General features: G+C 36.8%; 2 protein-coding genes across 2 annotated transcripts; one reads left to right on the top strand and one right to left on the bottom strand.

Moving 5' to 3' along the window:
• The first annotated feature begins 12,928 nt into the window (after nucleotides 1–12,928).
• Nucleotides 12,929–14,852, top strand: LOC141618265 (CEN-like protein 2). The gene is made up of 4 exons (XM_074435385.1): nucleotides 12,929–13,210; nucleotides 13,791–13,852; nucleotides 14,005–14,054; nucleotides 14,462–14,852. The coding sequence occupies exons 1-4, from the start codon at nucleotides 13,013–13,015 to the stop codon at nucleotides 14,665–14,667; spliced, it is 516 nt and encodes a 171-aa protein (XP_074291486.1). The 5' UTR covers nucleotides 12,929–13,012; the 3' UTR covers nucleotides 14,668–14,852.
• A 3,698-nt stretch (nucleotides 14,853–18,550) lies between these two features.
• Nucleotides 18,551–20,239, bottom strand: LOC141618192 (uncharacterized). Its single transcript, XM_074435324.1, has 4 exons — nucleotides 19,422–20,239; nucleotides 19,258–19,338; nucleotides 18,896–19,069; nucleotides 18,551–18,745 (listed from the first exon to the last, which is right to left on the bottom strand). Exons 1-4 carry the CDS (start codon nucleotides 20,217–20,219, stop codon nucleotides 18,728–18,730), a joined length of 1,071 nt encoding a protein of 356 aa, XP_074291425.1. The 5' UTR covers nucleotides 20,220–20,239; the 3' UTR covers nucleotides 18,551–18,727.
• Nucleotides 20,240–20,494: the final 255 nt, after the last annotated feature.

Here is a 20,494-nt window from a genome sequence, read left to right as displayed (position 1 = left end):
CGTATATGGGATCCGCAAGGACTTGATTGTTTGATTGCTTCTCAATTATTGCCTTGATGGGTGACGAAGTGATCGTCACAACTTTGCCCTTTAGTGGGATCTTGATCTTTTGATGAAGGGTGGATGTTACCGCTTTGGAAGCGTGAATCCAAGGCCTTCCCAGAAGTATGTTGAATGAAGCTTCGATGTCCACTATTTGGAAGTTAACTTTTCGTTCGATTGGTCCCGTGGCTATGGTAAGGCTAGCAAGTCCAACCACTTTTCGTCGTGTACCGTCATATGCACGTACACCTTGATTTGTAGGAGTCCAATCCGACTCCTTCATGCCTAGTTTGTATGCCGTTTTGAGGGGTATGACGTTGACCGCGGAGCCATCATCTACCAAAGTCATTGGCACGTTCTTCTTTAGACAAATGACAGTGATGTATAGAGCAAGGTTGTGACTAGCGCCAAAAGGTGGCAAGTCTTCATCTGAGAAAGTAATAGGATTACTTAGCCTCGGTGATTCTTGGAAGACCAAGTTGACTACATCTTCAGGAGTGGAGTTATGTGCTACATTCAATTTGGCCAAAGCTTGCAGTAAAGCTTGGCGATGTGGAAATGAGCTTGCCACTAGTTGCCAGACTGAAAGATCAGCCTTGGTTTTTTGTAATTGCTTGAGCAAATGATCAGTGGGGTCATCTTTGTTGTCATTTGGTGTGATGACATTGGTTGGACCGTTTTGAGTAGTGCTTTGATATGGGCGACCCGAACGAGTTAGGTGATCCACATCTTGGTCTTCACCATTTTGGACTATTTCCTTGACTAAGGAGTTTTCAATGAGGTATTCGTCTTCATCGTCATCGGCCCAAACCCCCTTGATTGCAGCTAGTTCCTTCATTCTCATGATATCACTTTCTAGTTGTATGATTTGATCGACTAGTTTATCAACCACGGCGACTACTTCTTGCATAGTGGCATTTTGAGAGAAGATCAATGGTACTCGTTCTTTAGGCATTGCATTGGGATGGCTCAAGGCCGTTACCATGTTTTCTAGTTCCCACACTTGTCTATCTACACTCCTTGCCCATGCGATGAAGTCGGAGATGGTAGGGGAGATGGTAGAGTAGAGCCTTTCTTTCTCAATTGCATGAATTTCATTTTTGGTGGGAGAAATGAGGTGTGAGCAATCCAAGGTAGATTCGTCACTTGTAATCACTAGAACTCCAAGAGGATTCTGAGTGCTGTTGGGCTTACCTCCTGGTGGGATTGGGAGTCGACCATCTTCAATCATATCTTGAAGCACGTGTTTCAACTTGTAGCATTTTTCTGTGTCGTGCCCTTTGCCCCTATGGTATTCACAGTAGGAGTTTTCATCCCAGAATTTGGACTTCTTTTCGGGTTCGGGAGTAGGTCCAATGGGTTGGAGTTTTCCTTGCTTCATTAGCCTTTTTAGAGCGTTGGAGTACGTATCCCCAAGGTTTGTGAACTTCCTTGGTGGGCTAGTTTTCTTGGATGGCTCGAGAAGGTTAACTTCGTCGGTCTTGCTAGTAGAGCCGTATGAATGACTTGTGGACCCTTGATATCCTCTACCTACCGTTTTGGACAAGAGTCCTTTACGGATGTCATCTTCAATTCGTGTCCCTAGTACAGTTAAGTCTTTGAAAGTCTTGATGTTTTGATATCTCAAATGGTTGGCATATATGGGCTTGAGATTATCCACAAACTTTTCCACAAGAGTAGCCTCATCCGGGCGTTCAACTAGTTGAGTACTAGTCTTCCTCCACCTACTTAGGAAGTCGGTGAATCCTTCTTTGTCATTTTGGGTAAGAACCTCTAGAGTACGCATGTTGACTTGGATCTCGGCATTATCCGCGTATTGTTTTGAGAACTCGATTGCGGCGTCCTCCCAAGTAGCGACCTTTTTGTGATCTAAAGTGTAGAACCATTGCTTCGGAATGGTGTCAAGAGATGAAGGAAAGATCCTTAAGAACATCTTGGGTTTGATGCCTTTGATAGACATGTAGTCTTTGAAGGCGCGGATGTGGTTCAAAGGGTTCTCATGTCCTTTAAACTTAGGGATATCCGTCATGCTAAAGTTAGTTGGTAATTTGGAATTGACGGCTTCATACTTGCGATTGTTTTCCCTATAAATGTCATCCCCCTTAAGGTACATCAATTGCTCCTCTAGGTATTGGAGTCTTTTCTCACCAAGGTTGTCCCTAGGACAGGATTTTCATCTTTAGACTCGTCATCGGAAAATTGTAGTACTTCACCTTTAAGGGGAGGCAACCTTCCCTCTACATCAAAGATACGGCCTTCGATAAGTTCAAGGCGGTCATGGGTTTGTTCTTGAGTGATTTGCATTTGGGTTATCGCGGCTAGGATTCGATCATTACTTTCTTGAATTTGCTGGAGGTTTGTTTCATCACTTGACCCAGGCATCTTGGAAACTGGATAAGAGATCGGCGACGAATCAAAACACGATCGACCATTCTATCACACTAGCTAAAAGAGGAAAAGCTTTGACTCGTGAAGTGGGTGTGTGCCACTTGTGTTCAGTGAGTTTTGAAGAAAGACAAGGTCTTTGAAAATGTGTGTCCTAGTCAACTGTAGTGTAGTTGTAGGAGTGGACTCGAAGTGAGGTTTTGAAATGGGCTTGTGGCCCGAATTTTGACGCGACAAACGGACAGAGTCTTGACCGGATTTTGCGCTAATTAAAGGCCTATTTTTTTCGAAATTCTTGTTTGAAAATGAGGATTTTGATTTTTTTTGAAAATTCGTCATGGTTTTGCTTAGAAGTGGTGATCACGTAAGGTTTACACATTTATACAAGCATTATAACGGGATGCTGAGTGCATTTAAAAGGGTTTTGGCTTAAAGGGTGGGTTGCCATACCGAACCATCAAACCCGAAGTCTGTGGAGAGGCTCGTGCCAAACAAGAGTAAGGCCGATTCCTAGTCCATTTCCACAAGTAGTGAAGGCCCTTGATACAAACAAGAGTAAGCATCATGGTATGGATGACGTCAATCGCTATCCATCCTTAGGCCCAAATAAGAATTAGGACCGTTTAGACGGGACGATTGGTCGAATGGGTTGGGTTGGGCCTAGGAAGGCCGAATAAACGGTCTAGGAAGACCGAGTTATGAAAACCGACAATTGTCTTGTACAAACTTATTCCCTAACCTTGTTCAAGTTTCACCCTTGCTACACGTAAGTGTATTATCCCCAGCGGAGTCGCCAAACTGTGGACAGCGGGCCGCCCACGGGGGCGCTTGGTGAGAAACGGGGACAAGAGTTTGCATTTTGTAAGGAGTCGCCACCAATTTTTATGGGAAATTGGAACCGTTCGAATACCTCGTGTCATGTCAAGACACAAAGTAGTGACATGAACACTAAGCAATCGTTACCCTTAGCATTCTATGTCTAGAATGACTCTCGTGGATGCCAATGAACACGGGTGCTCACGGAGATCTGGAGTAAGGGGTGAGGGTACATATTAGGAAGCTATTTTGATCGAACACCTAATCCCGCCCGCCTCGATAGCGGCCTCTACTAATGATTAGGGAGTTTATTCGCACTTGATATATCGTCGGTTATATGCATGCAATGCAACATCCATTAAATTAATCCTAGCATGTGAGAATTAACTAAGTCGGTGAACAATTAATTAGCATACAATTTGGTCGAAGTTGGAATTTAATGTTGATTACATGTGAAAACATACAAGCAATAAAAGAAATACAATAACGATAAATTACAATAATGAAAATTACAATAATTACATTGGAATAGGCGATTTATGTCGAAAATACCTTTAAAACGGATAATTTGAGAAAAAGAAATAAAAGAAATAGAAGGAATAAATAAATAAATTAACGAACAGGAATTAGCGATAATACGAATATTAGTTAATTAATACGTAGACTAATTAATTACGTCAAGGCAGAAACGGAGTTCAGGGACAGAACTCAACCTGGAACAGGCGCAGCAGGACTGCGCCCTTTGGAAGAGGCGCGCGATTCTTTGCGTCTTTCAAAGGGTGAGTTCTGGCTGTGAAGCCGGAACTACAAATCGTTAATGTTAATTGGTAATTTTATGAATTAATTGATGATATTTACTCGGATGAAAGTGATTAGCAGATTAATTATATGTGAACGAATCATAAAAACAAGAAAACATGAATGAGACGGAATTAAGATGAATTAATTACAAGAAGTTATGATGAATTAGTGAATTAAACTAACTAAACAAATTATTAGATTAAACATGATGATTAATGACGAATATGCGAAGAACATGTGAATAAACAGATAAAAACTATATCAAAGACGAATTCCAGAAACTCAATATGAACAAATTGAATCTCTACAACCCGGAATTGAATTTAATGACGAAAACCCGCGAATATTGGATTATAAGAGATTTAAGTCGGATTTGAATAATTAAAACATATTAATGATGAAGGAATTATGTGATACAATATACATGTGAATATTAATGATGATGAACGAATAATTCAAGAAAACAAGTGAAAAACAAATAAACAAAGACGAATTACAGAGGACGAGGAAGAAGAAAAGAAGCGAGAATCTGCGGCGGCCCTCACGAAGAGGCGCGGCAGAATGCGCTCCTTCGAATAGGCGCAGCGATTGCTGCGTCTTTTCTCGACGTCATCTCTCACGAAATCCGCAAAAAAGAGTTTTAAAGCACGGTTTTAGAAATCGGTTTTAACGGTGTTTTCGACATAAATCTTACATGAGTGATACGATAAAGTACAAAAATACAATAAATAAAAGAGGATTATACACCCTCAGACTTACATGTTGACAGAACGAGATGAACTAAGAATCGACTAGTGAATGCTCGACGCGAATGCAAAGAGAGTGCCCTCGTAAGAGGAAAACGATTGATTAAATTAAGTTGATTGAGTGTAGTTGGTCAAATTGGTCGGTCATGCAACGGAGAGGCTGGTACTCGGAAAGATCCGAGCTTACGTGGTCGGAAGTCCAAGCACGTAGGCGCCAATTAGTAAGAACGAAGTCTAGAATGCAAAGGGAGAAGAGAAGGGCGGACACTCGCGTGAGAAATATGAGGAACAAAAGCTCCTATTTATACTAATCACGTGAAGGAATAGGGTTTCGGAGACTCTTTGGAAGTGAATCTCGGAAAGATATAAAAAAGATACGTAAATCATGCAAAGAAGGGCCTGGGAAGAGGCGCAGGCGGAATGCGTCCCTTGGAAGAGGCGCGGCGCTGCTGCTGCATTCCCGGAGGTTTTCTCTGTTTGAAGAAAGATTTCCGCGTTTGAGTTATGGTAGGACGGAAATAATTCGATTATCTTGTGAATATTACGGGATATTATTTGCCAAAATATAAGATTTATGAAATATGGAATAGAAATATCCGGAACATTCCAGAACATTCCGACTCGGGATTTAACAGTTATCAGAAAATGGAGACGGTTTTTGACCCGGACTCCGAATGTACTCTAATTACTGCCAAAACGACCGTATCAGGACGTAGATGACAACTAAGAGGTTGACATTAATATTTGAGCAATCACTTGACGATAATCTTACGAACTGTCACAAATCGTTCCGCGAATCAAACATGCGGCCCAATCATCACCGAGTGGTTTGTGAGGGGTGCAGAAACGAGGTGTCTACACCTAGTTTCGCCCTTCGTGGAATACGACACGGGAGGGGATGTGCACATTAATGGGACTGGGTTATCGCTCGATACGATGAGCGGGGCTTAGGTGGGTACGGCTGCGGTCCCCCACTGGCAGGGCTGATCCAGTGGACAGTCGATGATGGTGATAGGCTGGAGTGGTTGTGATTTGTATGTGTGATTGGTTGTGTTGTATCATGTTGGTAGTTGATATTGTGTCTTACCTCAGTTACTGACCTTGTGTGGTTGTTTCTTGTTTGTCTCTCTTGTGTCTGCCGTGATCCCTTATGGTGAACAGTCAGTCTTAGCAGGTGTTGTCTTGGATGGTAGCTGGAGTCTTGGCGGAATGAGTTTTTACAAGTAATGACAGGAGTAGTTTATATAGTATTGACGAGATGTATTATTTGTACCAGTAGTTTTGGTTATATCACTTGTAAAATGATTATAAATGTTCTTTTATCGACTTTTGATGATTACTTTCCTCGGGCAACCGAGATGATGATGTCCTTATATGCTAGGGAAGGTCTTATTAAGGCTCCTTGGTATATGGGGGTGTCACATCCGATTTTTACCGGACCAGTATGGCGAAGAAAAGTAATTTTAGATTATTTTTTTTTAGTTGAACCAGACTGGACCTTAGACTGGTCACCAAATTTTCATGGACTCGGAGGTTCGGACTGGCCGACCGGTCAGGCCACTTAATGAACAACTCTGCGGACAAAAGGGAGCTCAACACGGCCCAGCCTAGCCTGCCCCCTCTTCAGTGACGTGCCTAGGCCACTAACCGGCAACCCAGCCTACCCCTTGCCTGATGTAACACCTCTATACTCCAAGTGCCTTACCAGGACCACTTAAAGCACGAGAATGTTACCATCTCGGTTACCCGAGGCAATGTATATCAAATAGACAATAAAGAAACGTACTTAAATAAATAAGTTTAAGTGATATAAGTCAAAATCTCAAAACTGGTAAAACAAATACAATTGTATCTCAAAACTGGCAAACCAACTGAACTAAAAGTAGTTCATGACACAGCGGAAGACTCTAGTGACTCATGTGATGACTCCATCCCAGCTATCCCATGCGCATCAATTCATACCTGATCAATAACTGCTCACCATCCCCGAATAGAACACCACAGTTTTTAAAACAATTAAACGGAGTCAGTACTGATTACACAAACGATACAACCAAAGCAATACAACAATCCAATCCAACCAAACCAATCTCCATCAAATCACCACACACCTGACTACACACTAAAGTGTGTAGTCTTACCAGAATACTTATCGCAACAAGTATTCCACACCGCCAGTGGGGGACCGCATCCATTCCCACCTAAGCCCCGCTTATCTCATCTGAGCGATAAACCCAAGTTCCTAAATGTGCACATCCCTTCTGTGGCGGGTTCCACAGAAGGCGAATCAAGGGCGTGAAGCCACTCCCCCAAGTGACTCCACTCAGCCGAGGACGCACCTCGCAAACCACAGACAGTTATACAACCAACAATATAATCAACCATTACCAAATCTAATACTGATATGATATACAACAACAACAACAATCAATTACCAACAATGTCATGTAAACAATACTGAGTAGGGAAACCCTACCTGGAATAACAATCACACGACCGTCACAGCAGCTAATCAATATCGTTCCTCTACGAATCCTCCTCCTATAACACATATACATACAATTATCACCAAATCCACACAATACACCCAAATCCCCCAAATCTACCCAATTAGGGTTTTAAACAAACTTATCAAAACATTATAAAAATTATACAAAAAGCTTACCCTCGACACAACAATCACAACGGCGTAAAGAACAAGATAATCCGACTATCCTAGCCTTGGGATTTGCTAATAACGCAATGAATGCGAACTACGTAACTCCTTTTCTTTTCTCTTGAAAGGTTTTAGAAGGTAAAAGTGTTTAAGAATAATGACGGAAGCCTTTTATATTAATCTCGCGTTATTAACAAAACCAGGCTAAATCAACCCGTAAGACTCACTTACTCGATCGAGTAAGTGACTTACTCGATCGAGTGAGTGCCCCTTACTCGATCGAGTGTCACACGTACTCGATTGAGTACCCATCAGGTCAGCTACTGTTTTGCGTAAAAACATACTTACTCGACAGAGTAGGTCCCACTCGATAGAGTACCCACAGACATAGAAAACCGTAGTATTACACCTGACCTGGCTCGCACTTGCCCAACCCAATGTCATGCTCAATCAAGGAGTTTAGATCCTCTTTATTTATTTCCTTCTCCATTTATTCTCTTTCCCTTCATAATATTGTTTTTTTTAAAGAAGCCCGAAGGCATTACTCAATTAATAAACGATCGAATAATACAAAAGGTTTTGCAGAAGAAGGTGGTAAATCATTCGCCCAAGCAAATCTACCAATAGCTCTAGGAACAATATGAGCCAATGCATGTGCAACATAATTGTTAACACGACTCGTATGAACCAAATAATAGACTGAAAGTTATAGCTCAACTCAATGTCCTATATGATAAGCGAGAAAATACTTCTCGCTTACTTCCTTTCCTTGATCGCTACAATCACATGCAAACAGCCGCTCTCCAACTCCACTTGTTGAAAACCTCTTCGAGCAGCTTCTTCGAGGCCATTTAGCACCGGAATCACCTCCGCAATGTAAGCCTCCCAAATTTTCTCACGAACAATAGACAAACCCCACAGCACGACACCCATGACCTCTTGACACACTACCCTCATCCCTACTCCCTCTCTCTCCTTCACCCCGGCCCCGCATTCACATTAACTTTGACGAAGCCATCCTTCGCCGCCCTTCACCCCGCTCTTTCATTCTCACCACCACCCCTTGATGTCCCTCTCCTATCATCCCCACCAGCCACCGCCATGTTCTCTCCTACCCCTTCATTATTTATCACGTCCCGCACCCTTCTTACAGTATTCTCCGAGACCACCTCAACACCATCAAACCACCTTGTTATTACGATGCTAATAGTGGGTTAATTTTTTTTTTTTTTTAAATTTCTAATTAAGATATTAATTTTGTACGTTACTGATTGGCGGAGTCACTTTATACTCCAAACTCCAACTTTTACGGAGTATAAAATAGTATATACATGTTCCATGTGAAATAGCTTATCGATGAGTAGAGCTACACAACAGTGCGGACCAGCTCGATTTAGCCTAACCCAAGCACTTTTGTGCCCAAGTTCTCCACCCCCACCCCAAGTGTCGGGCCAAAGTCAAAAAATTTCAGCCCAACCCAAGCTTAGTAATTTAAAAAAAAAATAATTAACCTTATATGGGTCAGGTCTAGACAAGACATGTAGAGGTGTTCACCGGTCCGGGTCGCAAGAATCCAGAAACCGGATAACCCCACCAGAGACTGGACCAGATCGGATATGAAGGGACCCGGACCGACACCCTTTAGCTCTGGTTTTTACCAAGCTTTGACCAGACCAGTATGGTGAAGAAAAGTAAATTTAGATTTTTTTTTTACGAGTGGGACCGGAACGTAGGCTGGTCACCAAATTTTTGTGGACTCAGAGACCGGACCTGACCTGACCGGCTCGTACTGGCCCAACCCAGTGTCATGCTCTACCGAAGAGTTTATTTCCCACTCCATTTATTTCCCTCTCCATTTATTTTCTTTCCCTTGATACTGTTTTTAGTTATCATTCTTTCTCCACCTCAATGAACAATTATTTTTCGGGATAAAATGGAAACTTTAATTAAATCGTCATAGCCTCATAGGATAAAATTTGGACTGCTTAGAAAGGAGTGGAGGATCCAAATAACTTACCGATAGCTTATTTATTTATTTTGTTGATTCTATTTTATAAAATGAAAAGTTGAAACTCTTATTTTTGTAATGTAGTGTGCTCCCAAATATGCAAAAGTCTCTAGTACCTTTAGTAGCTTCAGAATGTACAAGCAAGTTATCACTAAATTCTTCTTGTCTGAGCTTTTGAGTTTAATTAATTACTTGAAGATAAGACTATTTGTTTGTAAACACTTGGTTCTTCTCACACCGTTGCATGATACTCGTATTCCATGCATTTATTTATGGATTGAAATTGGCAACATTTGCCAAATGGGTTGGGAAATATCGCAATTTCGATGAATTTGAGTGAGTATTAATTTGTTACGGAGTATTAACTAATGTTTAATATTTGATTTTGATATTAGAGGTAACTCACTAGCTATATTACTGATTTTAAGTTAAAGCGTTTTGCACAAGACTAATTGTTGAATTGCATAAATCATAATAATCAAATACTAAAAAGATTCGAGGAACTTCGTTTAGAGATTAATGAACTAACCAAATTTGACACATAATTGTATGAATCTCTAAATTATTGTACAATTGCAAAACGTAATAGTGGTTTGTTTGATTTTTTTTTCTTTTGAAAGTAAGGTAGGTTTGATATTACCTTTGATTAACAAATTTTTCACAAATTAAAAAAGATAAATAAATAATTAAAACTGTGAAAATATGTGACTACAAAACAAACTTGATTGCCACTATACTACATTTATGCAAAACCATTTAAGGAAATATGGTCCTTCACATAAAATTGGGTCGGAGCCACTTCACGATGTACGACGGACCATCCCCTACTTCCATTATCCCCTACTAATCTATTATAGTATATGCTAAGAGAATAAAATTCTCAAAAAATTTCCCTCTAAAATGCATTTTTTGTAAATAAGAAAACTAATACTGACAGTTTATTTCATAAAACTATTATCTTTTTATTAAAATTAATTTTTTCATCAAATTATATTATTTTCACTTAAAAACTATAATATTATAACTAAGATAAAATAAAATTGATAAACAATAAATAACCAGATCTTTTATTGAAGCTATTATTAGATAATGATTTGACTCATACTCGGTATAAAAAAGACAGTAAACTGCTATTATTAGTTTCATGACAAAACAATTTGAGAAAATTCATAAATTGAAATTATTGACTTTGTCGTATAAAAAATATTTTCATTAAATACATTTTGGCGCATTATTCAATTCACTTGATTAATTTTCAGTTGAATTTTTTTTTCTCAAAGCGAAATACAATGATAAAATAGCTAATAATTAATTAGCGAGGTACCAAATTTATATAAAATAGCTAATGATTAATTTATAGCTAATACTCCCTCTTATTCGTTATAATGTTCCCTCTTTCCCGAAACGGATTATTCAAGTATTGTTTCTTTTTTCCTTTTTGGTAACTTTTACTCTTATTTTATTTATCTCTATCCCCTATCACCAAACCCAACACAACTCTTTTACTCTTATTTTATTACTTTTCTTAATGTTTTGGTCCCACAACTTCTTATTTAACTTATAATAATTCATCTCTCTCCTATCATCAACCTCACCAATGTCTTTTATTTATTTTTAATAGTATTTCTTAAATATCGTGTCAATGATAAAGGGGGACATTATAACGAATTGGAGGGAGTACATAAATTGTACAGAATCTAAACTACCGTATTTTGTGTTAATGAAATAGGTAATTCGATTTTAAATTATTGGAGTGGGCCTTTGACGGCCATTTTTACTTTAAATAGGAGCGGGCCTTGGCAGAGTTGGTACTCCTCAATCAAGATTATAGTTGCGCATTATTGCTAATTCTTTTGCCCACGTTTAAGTTTCAAAAAATGGTTCCCTATATTACAACACGTGATATACTATGTTGCTATTTCACTTGTTTTCTTTTGAGTTAGCTATTTTTCTTTTCTATATGAAAAGTAAATGAATATTATATTTTCATGCATAGGCAAAAAATTCCCTAGTGACGGGACTTCTAAATTGAAATTAGCGACCTAATTAACGTAGATAAAATCAACAATGAACAACCAGAATTCAATCAAAAACATAATATATATGATACCTTAATTTTAATCATTAAGCACAAAAACCGCAAGCTGGTCTGGACTACTAGAGTGACAATCCTCCTCTAAGAGTTCAAATCATAACCAGAAGTGACGACATTCCTTTCACAACCTACCAAGTCTCAATATTGCAATAATGTAGTGACTTTTAAAAGTGATTTAGAAAAGATAACTTTATAACGTCTCATCTAACATACTAGAATACACTGAGTTATTAAAACAAAATGTATGATATTTAAAACGGATTTTCTTACATATACCTTAAGATATCTTAAGAAAGAAAGTTTAAAAATAAAGATTGTATTGGAAAGTGAAGAAGGAACTTTAGACTTTACTTTTCTATGATATGCATCATAAACTTTCTTTTTCAGCCACTTTAAGTCTTTAACATATCTTCTAAGGGTACATGTTAAAAAAACTATATTTAAAAATAGATTTCCGACTATAATACTACACTTTCATACCCCTGATCATAATATATTTCATTTACACCATAACTTTTATTTCCACCCTCTCACCACAATATGTCAGAATAACAAGAATTCAATTAAAGACATAACATATACTCCTTATATAATACCTTAATTTTTTCATCATTAAGCACAAAACCGCAGAGTGATAGTTTTTAAAAGTTCAAATCATCACCGAGTGTGGCATCCCTTTCACGTCCTATCAAATTCCAATACTTCAACGCAATAACCTTTAAAAGTGATTCGAAAAAAATAACTTTATAACGTGTCACTTAACAGATCAGAATTTTTTTTTTTTGGAAGGAAGGAAGAACTTAAATTAAAACAAACACAAGAACAAAGAGTTCAGTTTACATCAAGAAGGGGGGTCGGGAGGGAGCGGCTCAATGGCCGCAACAAAGTCATTAGTACATAAATGAAGAACGAAGGCATCCGCGACGGCGGCTCAATGGCAACGTCCCAATTAATAAAACCATTACTAGAACTACTATCGACTAAACCGGCGTTAGCGAGAGCATCCGCGACGGCATTGGCCGATCTCTTCTCAAAGACGATCTTCAAGCGGGGGGAGCTTTCCAAGAGGTCCCTACACTCAAGAATAACATTAGCAAATTGACCACAAGGCTGAGCCTTGCTCAAAATAGTAGTAACCGCATTAAGGCAATCCGAGGCAATAATAAAACTATCCATGGACGCAAGGCCGGCTCTTAGACCCTCCCTAATGGCTAAGACTTCACTAACAGATCAGAATTATAACACAGAATTTTCAACTATAGTACAACATACCTCCCCCAAAATATATTTAATTTTTCAATAAATGATGCAAAAGCATAACTTTACCACCCCAATGGCCCTATATATACAATGAGATCATACCCCTACCAATTGCATCAATACAAGAGTAACCTTAAAAAAAAAACCCTTCTTGAAAAACACCACCAAAAAAACATAACTTTAACCAATAATCATCTTAGAAAATGGCAAAGTCAAACCCTCTTATAATTGGTAGAGTAGTGGGAGATGTCATTGACCCTTTTTGTCCATCTATAACTATGTATGTCACTTATAATTCTAACAAACAAGTTTATAATGGTCATGAATTCTTCCCTTCTTCTGTCACTCTTAAGCCTAGGGTTCAAGTTCATGATTCTGACATGAAAACTTTCTTCACTTTGGTAATTTTAATTTTATTATTATTTCAATAATAATTCCTTTTAATCATGTCATCATGTTCTTATAATAATTATTATAATCTTGTTATAAACGATTTCCTCATGCATATATCATGGTATGTAGGGTTCATATTATTCATCTATCCTCGACTTGGCCTACATATTATGAACCTTTATCATGAGTAACACCCAGAACAACGATACTTGAATCTTCCCGATATCATTGTTTTCCCATTCATATATAAATCCTTGTTTCGCCATACATATTTTGAACCTTTACCATGAATACCACCCAGAACGACCATATTTGAATTTTCTCGATTATGGTTTACTAAGAGTGAAGACATGAAAATTTTCTTCACTTTGTCATTTTTACTTCATAAATCCCTTTATATAAACAATCACTAAATCACCCATGGTAGGATTCATATATAATCATCATTTTAGTTTTAATAATGACGAGTTTTGAACTTTGATCAAGCCGAGCGTACCAACCTAAGACCTAAGTCGTTTTTTGTTTATGTTATTGTAATTAAGATGTTAATCATTGTAACCTTAACTCATTTGTTTACATTTTGAGCAGATTATGACTGATCCGGATGTTCCTGGGCCAAGTGATCCATATCTGAAAGAGCATTTACACTGGTAGTTGCATCTGATTATAATTTGTGATCAAACTTTTACTAATTATACTACACCATGTATTATTATTGTACTTTCACTAATTATATTACACAGTATTATTTATTGTATGTGTATATATATATATATATAACTGAGTATTGTGTATGTTACAGGATTGTGACAGACATTCCAGGCACAACGGATGCCACTTTTGGTAAGATCGATCATATAAATTTTCATCTAAACCTAATATATAGACGCATAATTTAAAACACTATAATATTTTCATGGGTTTTTCTAACATGTGCCCTATTAATAAATTAATTAGACAAAGTTTGTTGAGAATAAATTATGAAAAATACATATACAAACTTACATTTACCATAATTAGTGAAATATTCTCAACAAACTTTCTCTAATTAAGTTATTAATAACATGTGCCCTTAGGGCACATGTTAGAAAATAAGGGCACATGTTAGAAAATCCGTTCATTTTCAATAACCCTCAATATTCAAAATTTTCTACATAACAAATACGAAATGAGGTTAACTATTGAGTGTGACGGAGAGGGTATATACGATTCAATTAATGACGGAATTAAATTGGTTATAAATTTGAAATGAGGTTAACTATTGAGTGAGATGCCAAGGCCAAACATAGGAATCCACAGGTTTGTGTTCCTGCTGTTCAAGCAGAAGCGTAGGGCAAGCGTTGGGACTCCGACCACTCGAGATCGATTCTGCACTCGCACGTTTGCTGAAAGCAACAATCTTGGACTTCCTGTTGCTGCTGTCTACTTCAATTGCCAACGTGAAACCGCTGCTAGAAGACGCTAAATACGTCTATCTACTTAATTAAATCCTAATATAACTACGAAAATAAGACTGTCCTCCCTACCTACCTTCTATGTATGATATTATGAGAGTGACTTAATTAGGATTATTAGGTAATTAAGAAAAAAAACTAAGTATGGTTTAATGGAGTTTGTATTATTTATTATGGTTTAATTTAATATGCATGCTAGGGTTTGTACTAATAATAAGTACTAGTGTTATATTTGAAGTACTACTTGTGCTTCAAATTGTTTGTTTCTTTCAATTTTGATCCTTGTAAAAGTTGTAATGAACAAGCTTTGCTAAATTATAAAAATCCTTTTATATATAATTTGTTAAAAAACAAAAAGTTATGTAAGACGGTTTTACATAATCATACAAAGTAATTGTGAAACCGCTTGTTATATTACGTACACACTAGTAGAAACAACCCCTATTACGTCGGTGTTACCGTGGCGGTTCTAATAGGAAACAGCGTAAAATGTATTTAAGAAACTATTTGTGGCGGTTCTTTACTATTACTTCACCTTTAGTGGCGGTTCTTTACTAACAAACGACGTCATAATTATCTTTAGTTGTGGTTCTTTAACAACAATCGACGTTATAGAGAACATATAGTATCGGGTTTGAGATAGTAAGTTATTATTGAAATACCTATGGTGGCGGTTTTCAAAAAATAACCGCCACTATAGATAAATTATAGTGGCGGTTCTTGTCTAACAGCCGTCGTTTTATATAAGTCTATAATAGTGGTTTTTATAACAACTGCCACAATAGGTGAGCTATAGCGGCGGTTGTACAACCATTGTAAAGTTTATACGACGCCGCGATATTCGACGGACCCTAAACTTCTAAAAATCGCCACAAAAAGTCATTTAAGACCGCCACGGTAAGGGTTTTTCTACTAATGGTAAATTGGTAACTACCATATATACCTCTTTGAAAAGTGCATACTGGTTAAATACTTTCACTTGACTATTTATTAAGTAAATCAAAGACTAAAATAGAAGAGGCAAAAGAGAAAGAGGAAGCATATAGAATCTAGGTAGAGGTATCCACAATAGTAGTGTAGTTGCAAGATTTGCAACAGTCAAACTGACAGAAATAAAGATCATTCCATGCCTACTTTGATGCATAAAATTGATAACATGAGTTCTATACCATATATACGTTCGTTCCATGTACACTGTCCGTCACACGCTAGGAACATAGCACTATCGTCTAGTATGTATTATCGAATCACCTCGAAAGAAATGGAAATTACTTTAACGGATGAATGGAGGGAGTAGTCAATCAACTCCTCAAAATGGATGAAACATACATGAAAAATGACTTTTAAATCACCTCGAAAGAAATGGAACAAATTATCACGAACTTAATAGCCCTAGCAAAGACTCAACAACAACATCAGAGCCTTAATCCCAAAATAATTTGAGGTCGGTTGACATGAATCATCCTTTAGAACCGTCCATGGGTGAACGCACACCTCAAAATGCGAAAAAAATAGAAAAGAGAAAAATGAAAAACAAAAGGAAGCGTGAAACATAATACAAAGTCAAGGTAAACTTAATAAATATACTTGGTTTACTTTTAAGGTATTTCGGAACCTTAACTTCTACTTCGGTTTTCAAAATCGTTTTAATCTTTATTCTCGATTTAAATTCGTGATAATGTAAAGACTATGAAGGCTAAATGTAACCGTGTTCCTGGAATATGGAAGATAGTATTTATTAAGCACCTAATAATCCCCAAGGATTTATACAAATGCTATGAATTTAGCTAAAAAAAATTAGTTAAAAATCTAATTAGCGATTCTAAAAAAATGTTATAATTCTGTCCATTTAAATAAAACATTTTTAAGAAAAAAAAAATGAATGTAAGACGAATAATACATCAAAAACACAAATTCCGTATATTCATAATCCACGACCTCATGGTTTAAGGATACATGTCCTTCACATAATTAAACACCAGTTGGTCTCCCTTCTTTTTCAGACGGCCATTTTTGTCAGAAATAATAAGACGAGATTTTGAGACCATTGTACAACAAAATGTGACCACTTTTGAAAAACAAGTTACTATAAATTGTAACACTAGCTGAACCATTGTGGTTATGTTTAACCATAACATGGTTACAAATAAAATCCCGTCATATTTGTTTCAGATGGAATTGACCGTTACACCGTTTGAAACAAGATTTTCCATTAAAACCAAGTGGTGTTAGTCCAGTGGTAGCCAGATTAAACCTTGAAGCTTGCAGAAATGCAGGAGTTGAGAGGTCCCGGGTTCGACTACCAGTTGGGGCGATGATCATTTGGCCACTGCAGCCCCCGAAGGGGTGGCTTACATGGTCCATGTGGTGGTGCGGGAATGCATGAGCCCGGGGGAATTCAACCCCTCATCATCAAAAAAAAAAAAGATTTTCCATTAAACAATTGGATCTATGCTATTCTTAACCAATAGATCTTTGCCTATATACCTTTATATGCTAGCTAGGATGATCAAAGTTCTACTAACACAATCAGTAGGAACTAGTATAGAGCCCGTGCTAATTTGCACGGTATTTATAAATTCTTATTATTTTTAGTATAATATTTATAGATTTTCAATTTTCACACTTTTGTATCCTTGTGTATGGGTATGAGAAAAAAATTTAAACTGAAAAACTAATTAAAAGGATTGATTAATGTTATGAGATGTGTATTCTACTGATTTTTTTATATCACAAAAAAAATAATATACTCAAATTGTGTCATTTTATAATTCTTTTTCAAATTATTTATTGGAAAGTTTTTTTTTCTTTTTTTTTGTCACAAAGATACTAATAATTTAGTTTTTTTTCCCCATGAATTGATATATAATTTAGCTTCTTTTATTAATATAGATAGATTGTATAGTTTCCTTATATACATCGAGCATTTGGAGGGAAAATTTTCAAGAAGACTTAATCTTTTAATATAAAGAGGATTGTTTTTCTTAAAAGAAAAAAAAAAAAGAAAAAATTCATGACAACAAATTCTTTTTAAAATTGAGGTAATAATATCGTGATGGTGTCTCTAAAAAAAAGACTCCTCGACTCAACAGATGTTTACACTTTTAGTATTATTTTGTGTGGAACATTTTAATCAAATTTAAACAATGTGTTAAGTTAGAGGGAGTAATAATATCGTGATAAAGGAGCAAAACTTAAAATAAGATGTAGAAAAGTGGATATAATGAAATGTGATAAGCAATGTTATTCTTTTTTGGTTAGACCATCTGATTTAGTACAGATTCGAGCCGAGTACGACCATTAAGACGCAAAATTCTCCCTCGGGAGTTTCAATACGTATTACGTTTTCAAAACTCGAACACAAAACCTTCGGAACTCGAACACGAAACCTCTGTCTAAGTTCAGTTGATTTATTAAGTGCTCATGCAATGACATTAATTACATTGTTATATTTGTTTCTCTAGTACCACTTATCTCCTCCTATTTTGTCTTTGTTTAGTGTTCTATTGCTTTAATAATAGTTACCCCATCCCAAGCGAGTATTAAAATAATACTAGTTTTAAACCCGTGCAAAATTGCACGGTACGTATTTGAGCCGGTATTAATGTTTTTGGATGTATATTTTTTTTTTCATTTCTATTGTACTTATCTAGTTGGTCTAAATCAACGATCTACATAATTAAGAGTTAAGGGTAAGACAAGGACCCGAACTTTACAAGTTTTTTCCGTTAAGGACCTGAACGATTATTTTTTTCCGTTAAGGACCTCAACACTAACAACGTTAAGTTTCCGTTAAGTTTTCAACATTAAAATAGATTTTAACAAACAATATCCATTATCATTCATAACAATCAAAATTAATTAAGACAAGGACAACATATGCCTGTTAATCTTTGTAAGTTGTAACATAGCAAAACTACTAAGAATGGCAAAACTTCATCTGAAGATCTGATTACAGCTTATCATTCATTTATCAACTAAGATGCAAAACATTTAAATTCCTTGCTAACAGCACGATATTCCTCCTTGACCACCACCTTATTCTTCAATTGCTCATGTGCCTCTCTACAATCATTTTCGAGCCCAACTCTAGAAAAAAAAAGGCGCCAATTATTGTTTGAAACATACTCCATAAATAGCAAAACTTCTCTGTGAAGTGTTTCGTAAGGAGTAAAAAAGCCTATAAAAGACCATATTAAATGGACATCATGATATTATAAGCGACAAATATAACGCTACCTGCAAAGTGCTGCTTGAAATACATTTTCTTCCCCTTGAATCAACAAAAGATGGAATGTCATTGGATACAGAGCTAGTTTGAGACTGAATAAATGTGTCAGCGCCTTGCATTGCGGTGATGCCGCGTAATGTTTGTTCACCTTCAAAGTCGGAATAGTATGCTACTTGTCTAGCCTGTGATTACATCTCCAAACAAATGGTTATATAGGAAAGGGGATGGTTTGTCTTTTTAATAATCCATATTTACAATGTCAACACAAACTAAGCTGAATGCTAACAATGAAATACGACACACGCTTGTGTAAATCAATCTCAAAATTATGCAATCATTTAAAAATCTTATTATAAAAAAGATGAATTACCTGAGTAGCTCTTTGACGTCTTTGCGGATGTTGCGGATGCAAATGTGTCTCTTGAACAGAATTTTCACTCCTTGCACTCATCTAACAAAAAAGAGAGTTATTAGCTATACTACAAAAACATTTGAAAACATAAGAAAATAGGTATTACATATGTGTTTGCTTACATTTCCACGTCTTTGAAATCCGTTAGGGTAAGTGTACATCCCAAATCCTCTATTGTGCATGGGTGGATTTGTTACTTGGCTTTGATAAGAGGATGGCTTGCCTTGGGAGTTTTCTTCACTCGAGTCAATGCGTTTTTTCGATCTAGCTTGCTTTCCCTGAGCTAATTTGCAGCCCCTGATATTATGACCGAGCATGCCACATATAGAGCAAGTGCAAGTAGTACCTATTCTACTTTTTTTAGTCTTACTTAAATTCTCACCGGGTCCAGGCCTCCTTGCCTTTTTCGGTCTGCCAACTCTTACTTTCTTCAATGTAGGAGCTATTATTGGCGGTTGTTGTGAAGGAGGCCATTCTTTTGGACCATTTAAGGGCTCCATTAGATAGTCATATGCCCTCAAATACATATTTTTCTTATAACACTCGGCAACATATGCCTCAGGTCTCTCTTTATTATGCCATATCGCAGCAACACTATGATTGCAAGGAATGCCATTTAATTGCCAAGCATTACAAGAGCAAGTCTTGTTCAATAAATCAACCACATATCTTACTTGTGTGGCTCCTTCTCTCACTCCAATGGTGAATCTACCACCATAAACAGAATTCCAACCTCGAGCAGTGATTTTTGCCTTTTCTAACTGTTCTTGAGCTCTAGGGCATATGGCCAAATTTTTTGAGCGAATAAAGTCTCTTTTTTTGTGCAACCTTTCCATAATGGACTCCCTTATATCTTCAAGCATTGTTATAATAGGCTTGTGCCTTGAGTTTAGGATATAAGCATTGAAAACCTCGCTCATATTATTATCCACTGCATCACATTGACATTGTGGAGTATAGAATGCTCGACACCATTTGTTACAAACACGTGTTCACATGCACTGGTTTATGATGAAATAACGTAATCTACTCTTGTAAATAAAAATTGCATACATAAAAAACTTTACATCCGGATAAAAGAAATATAATCTAATAATCAACGTTAACATATGCAAATTATTCTAAAAATTGAAAAATTTCATGATACACTACATTAGTTAAGTTGTCGAGTTTTATACTCCAAGTAAATGCTCCG

The sequence above is a fragment of the Silene latifolia genome, chromosome 1 (genome assembly GCF_048544455.1).
Source record: "Silene latifolia isolate original U9 population chromosome 1, ASM4854445v1, whole genome shotgun sequence".
NCBI lineage: Eukaryota > Viridiplantae > Streptophyta > Magnoliopsida > Caryophyllales > Caryophyllaceae > Silene > Silene latifolia.
Note: the sequence above shows the minus strand (reverse complement) of the source record. Positions and strands in the feature narration are given on the sequence as shown.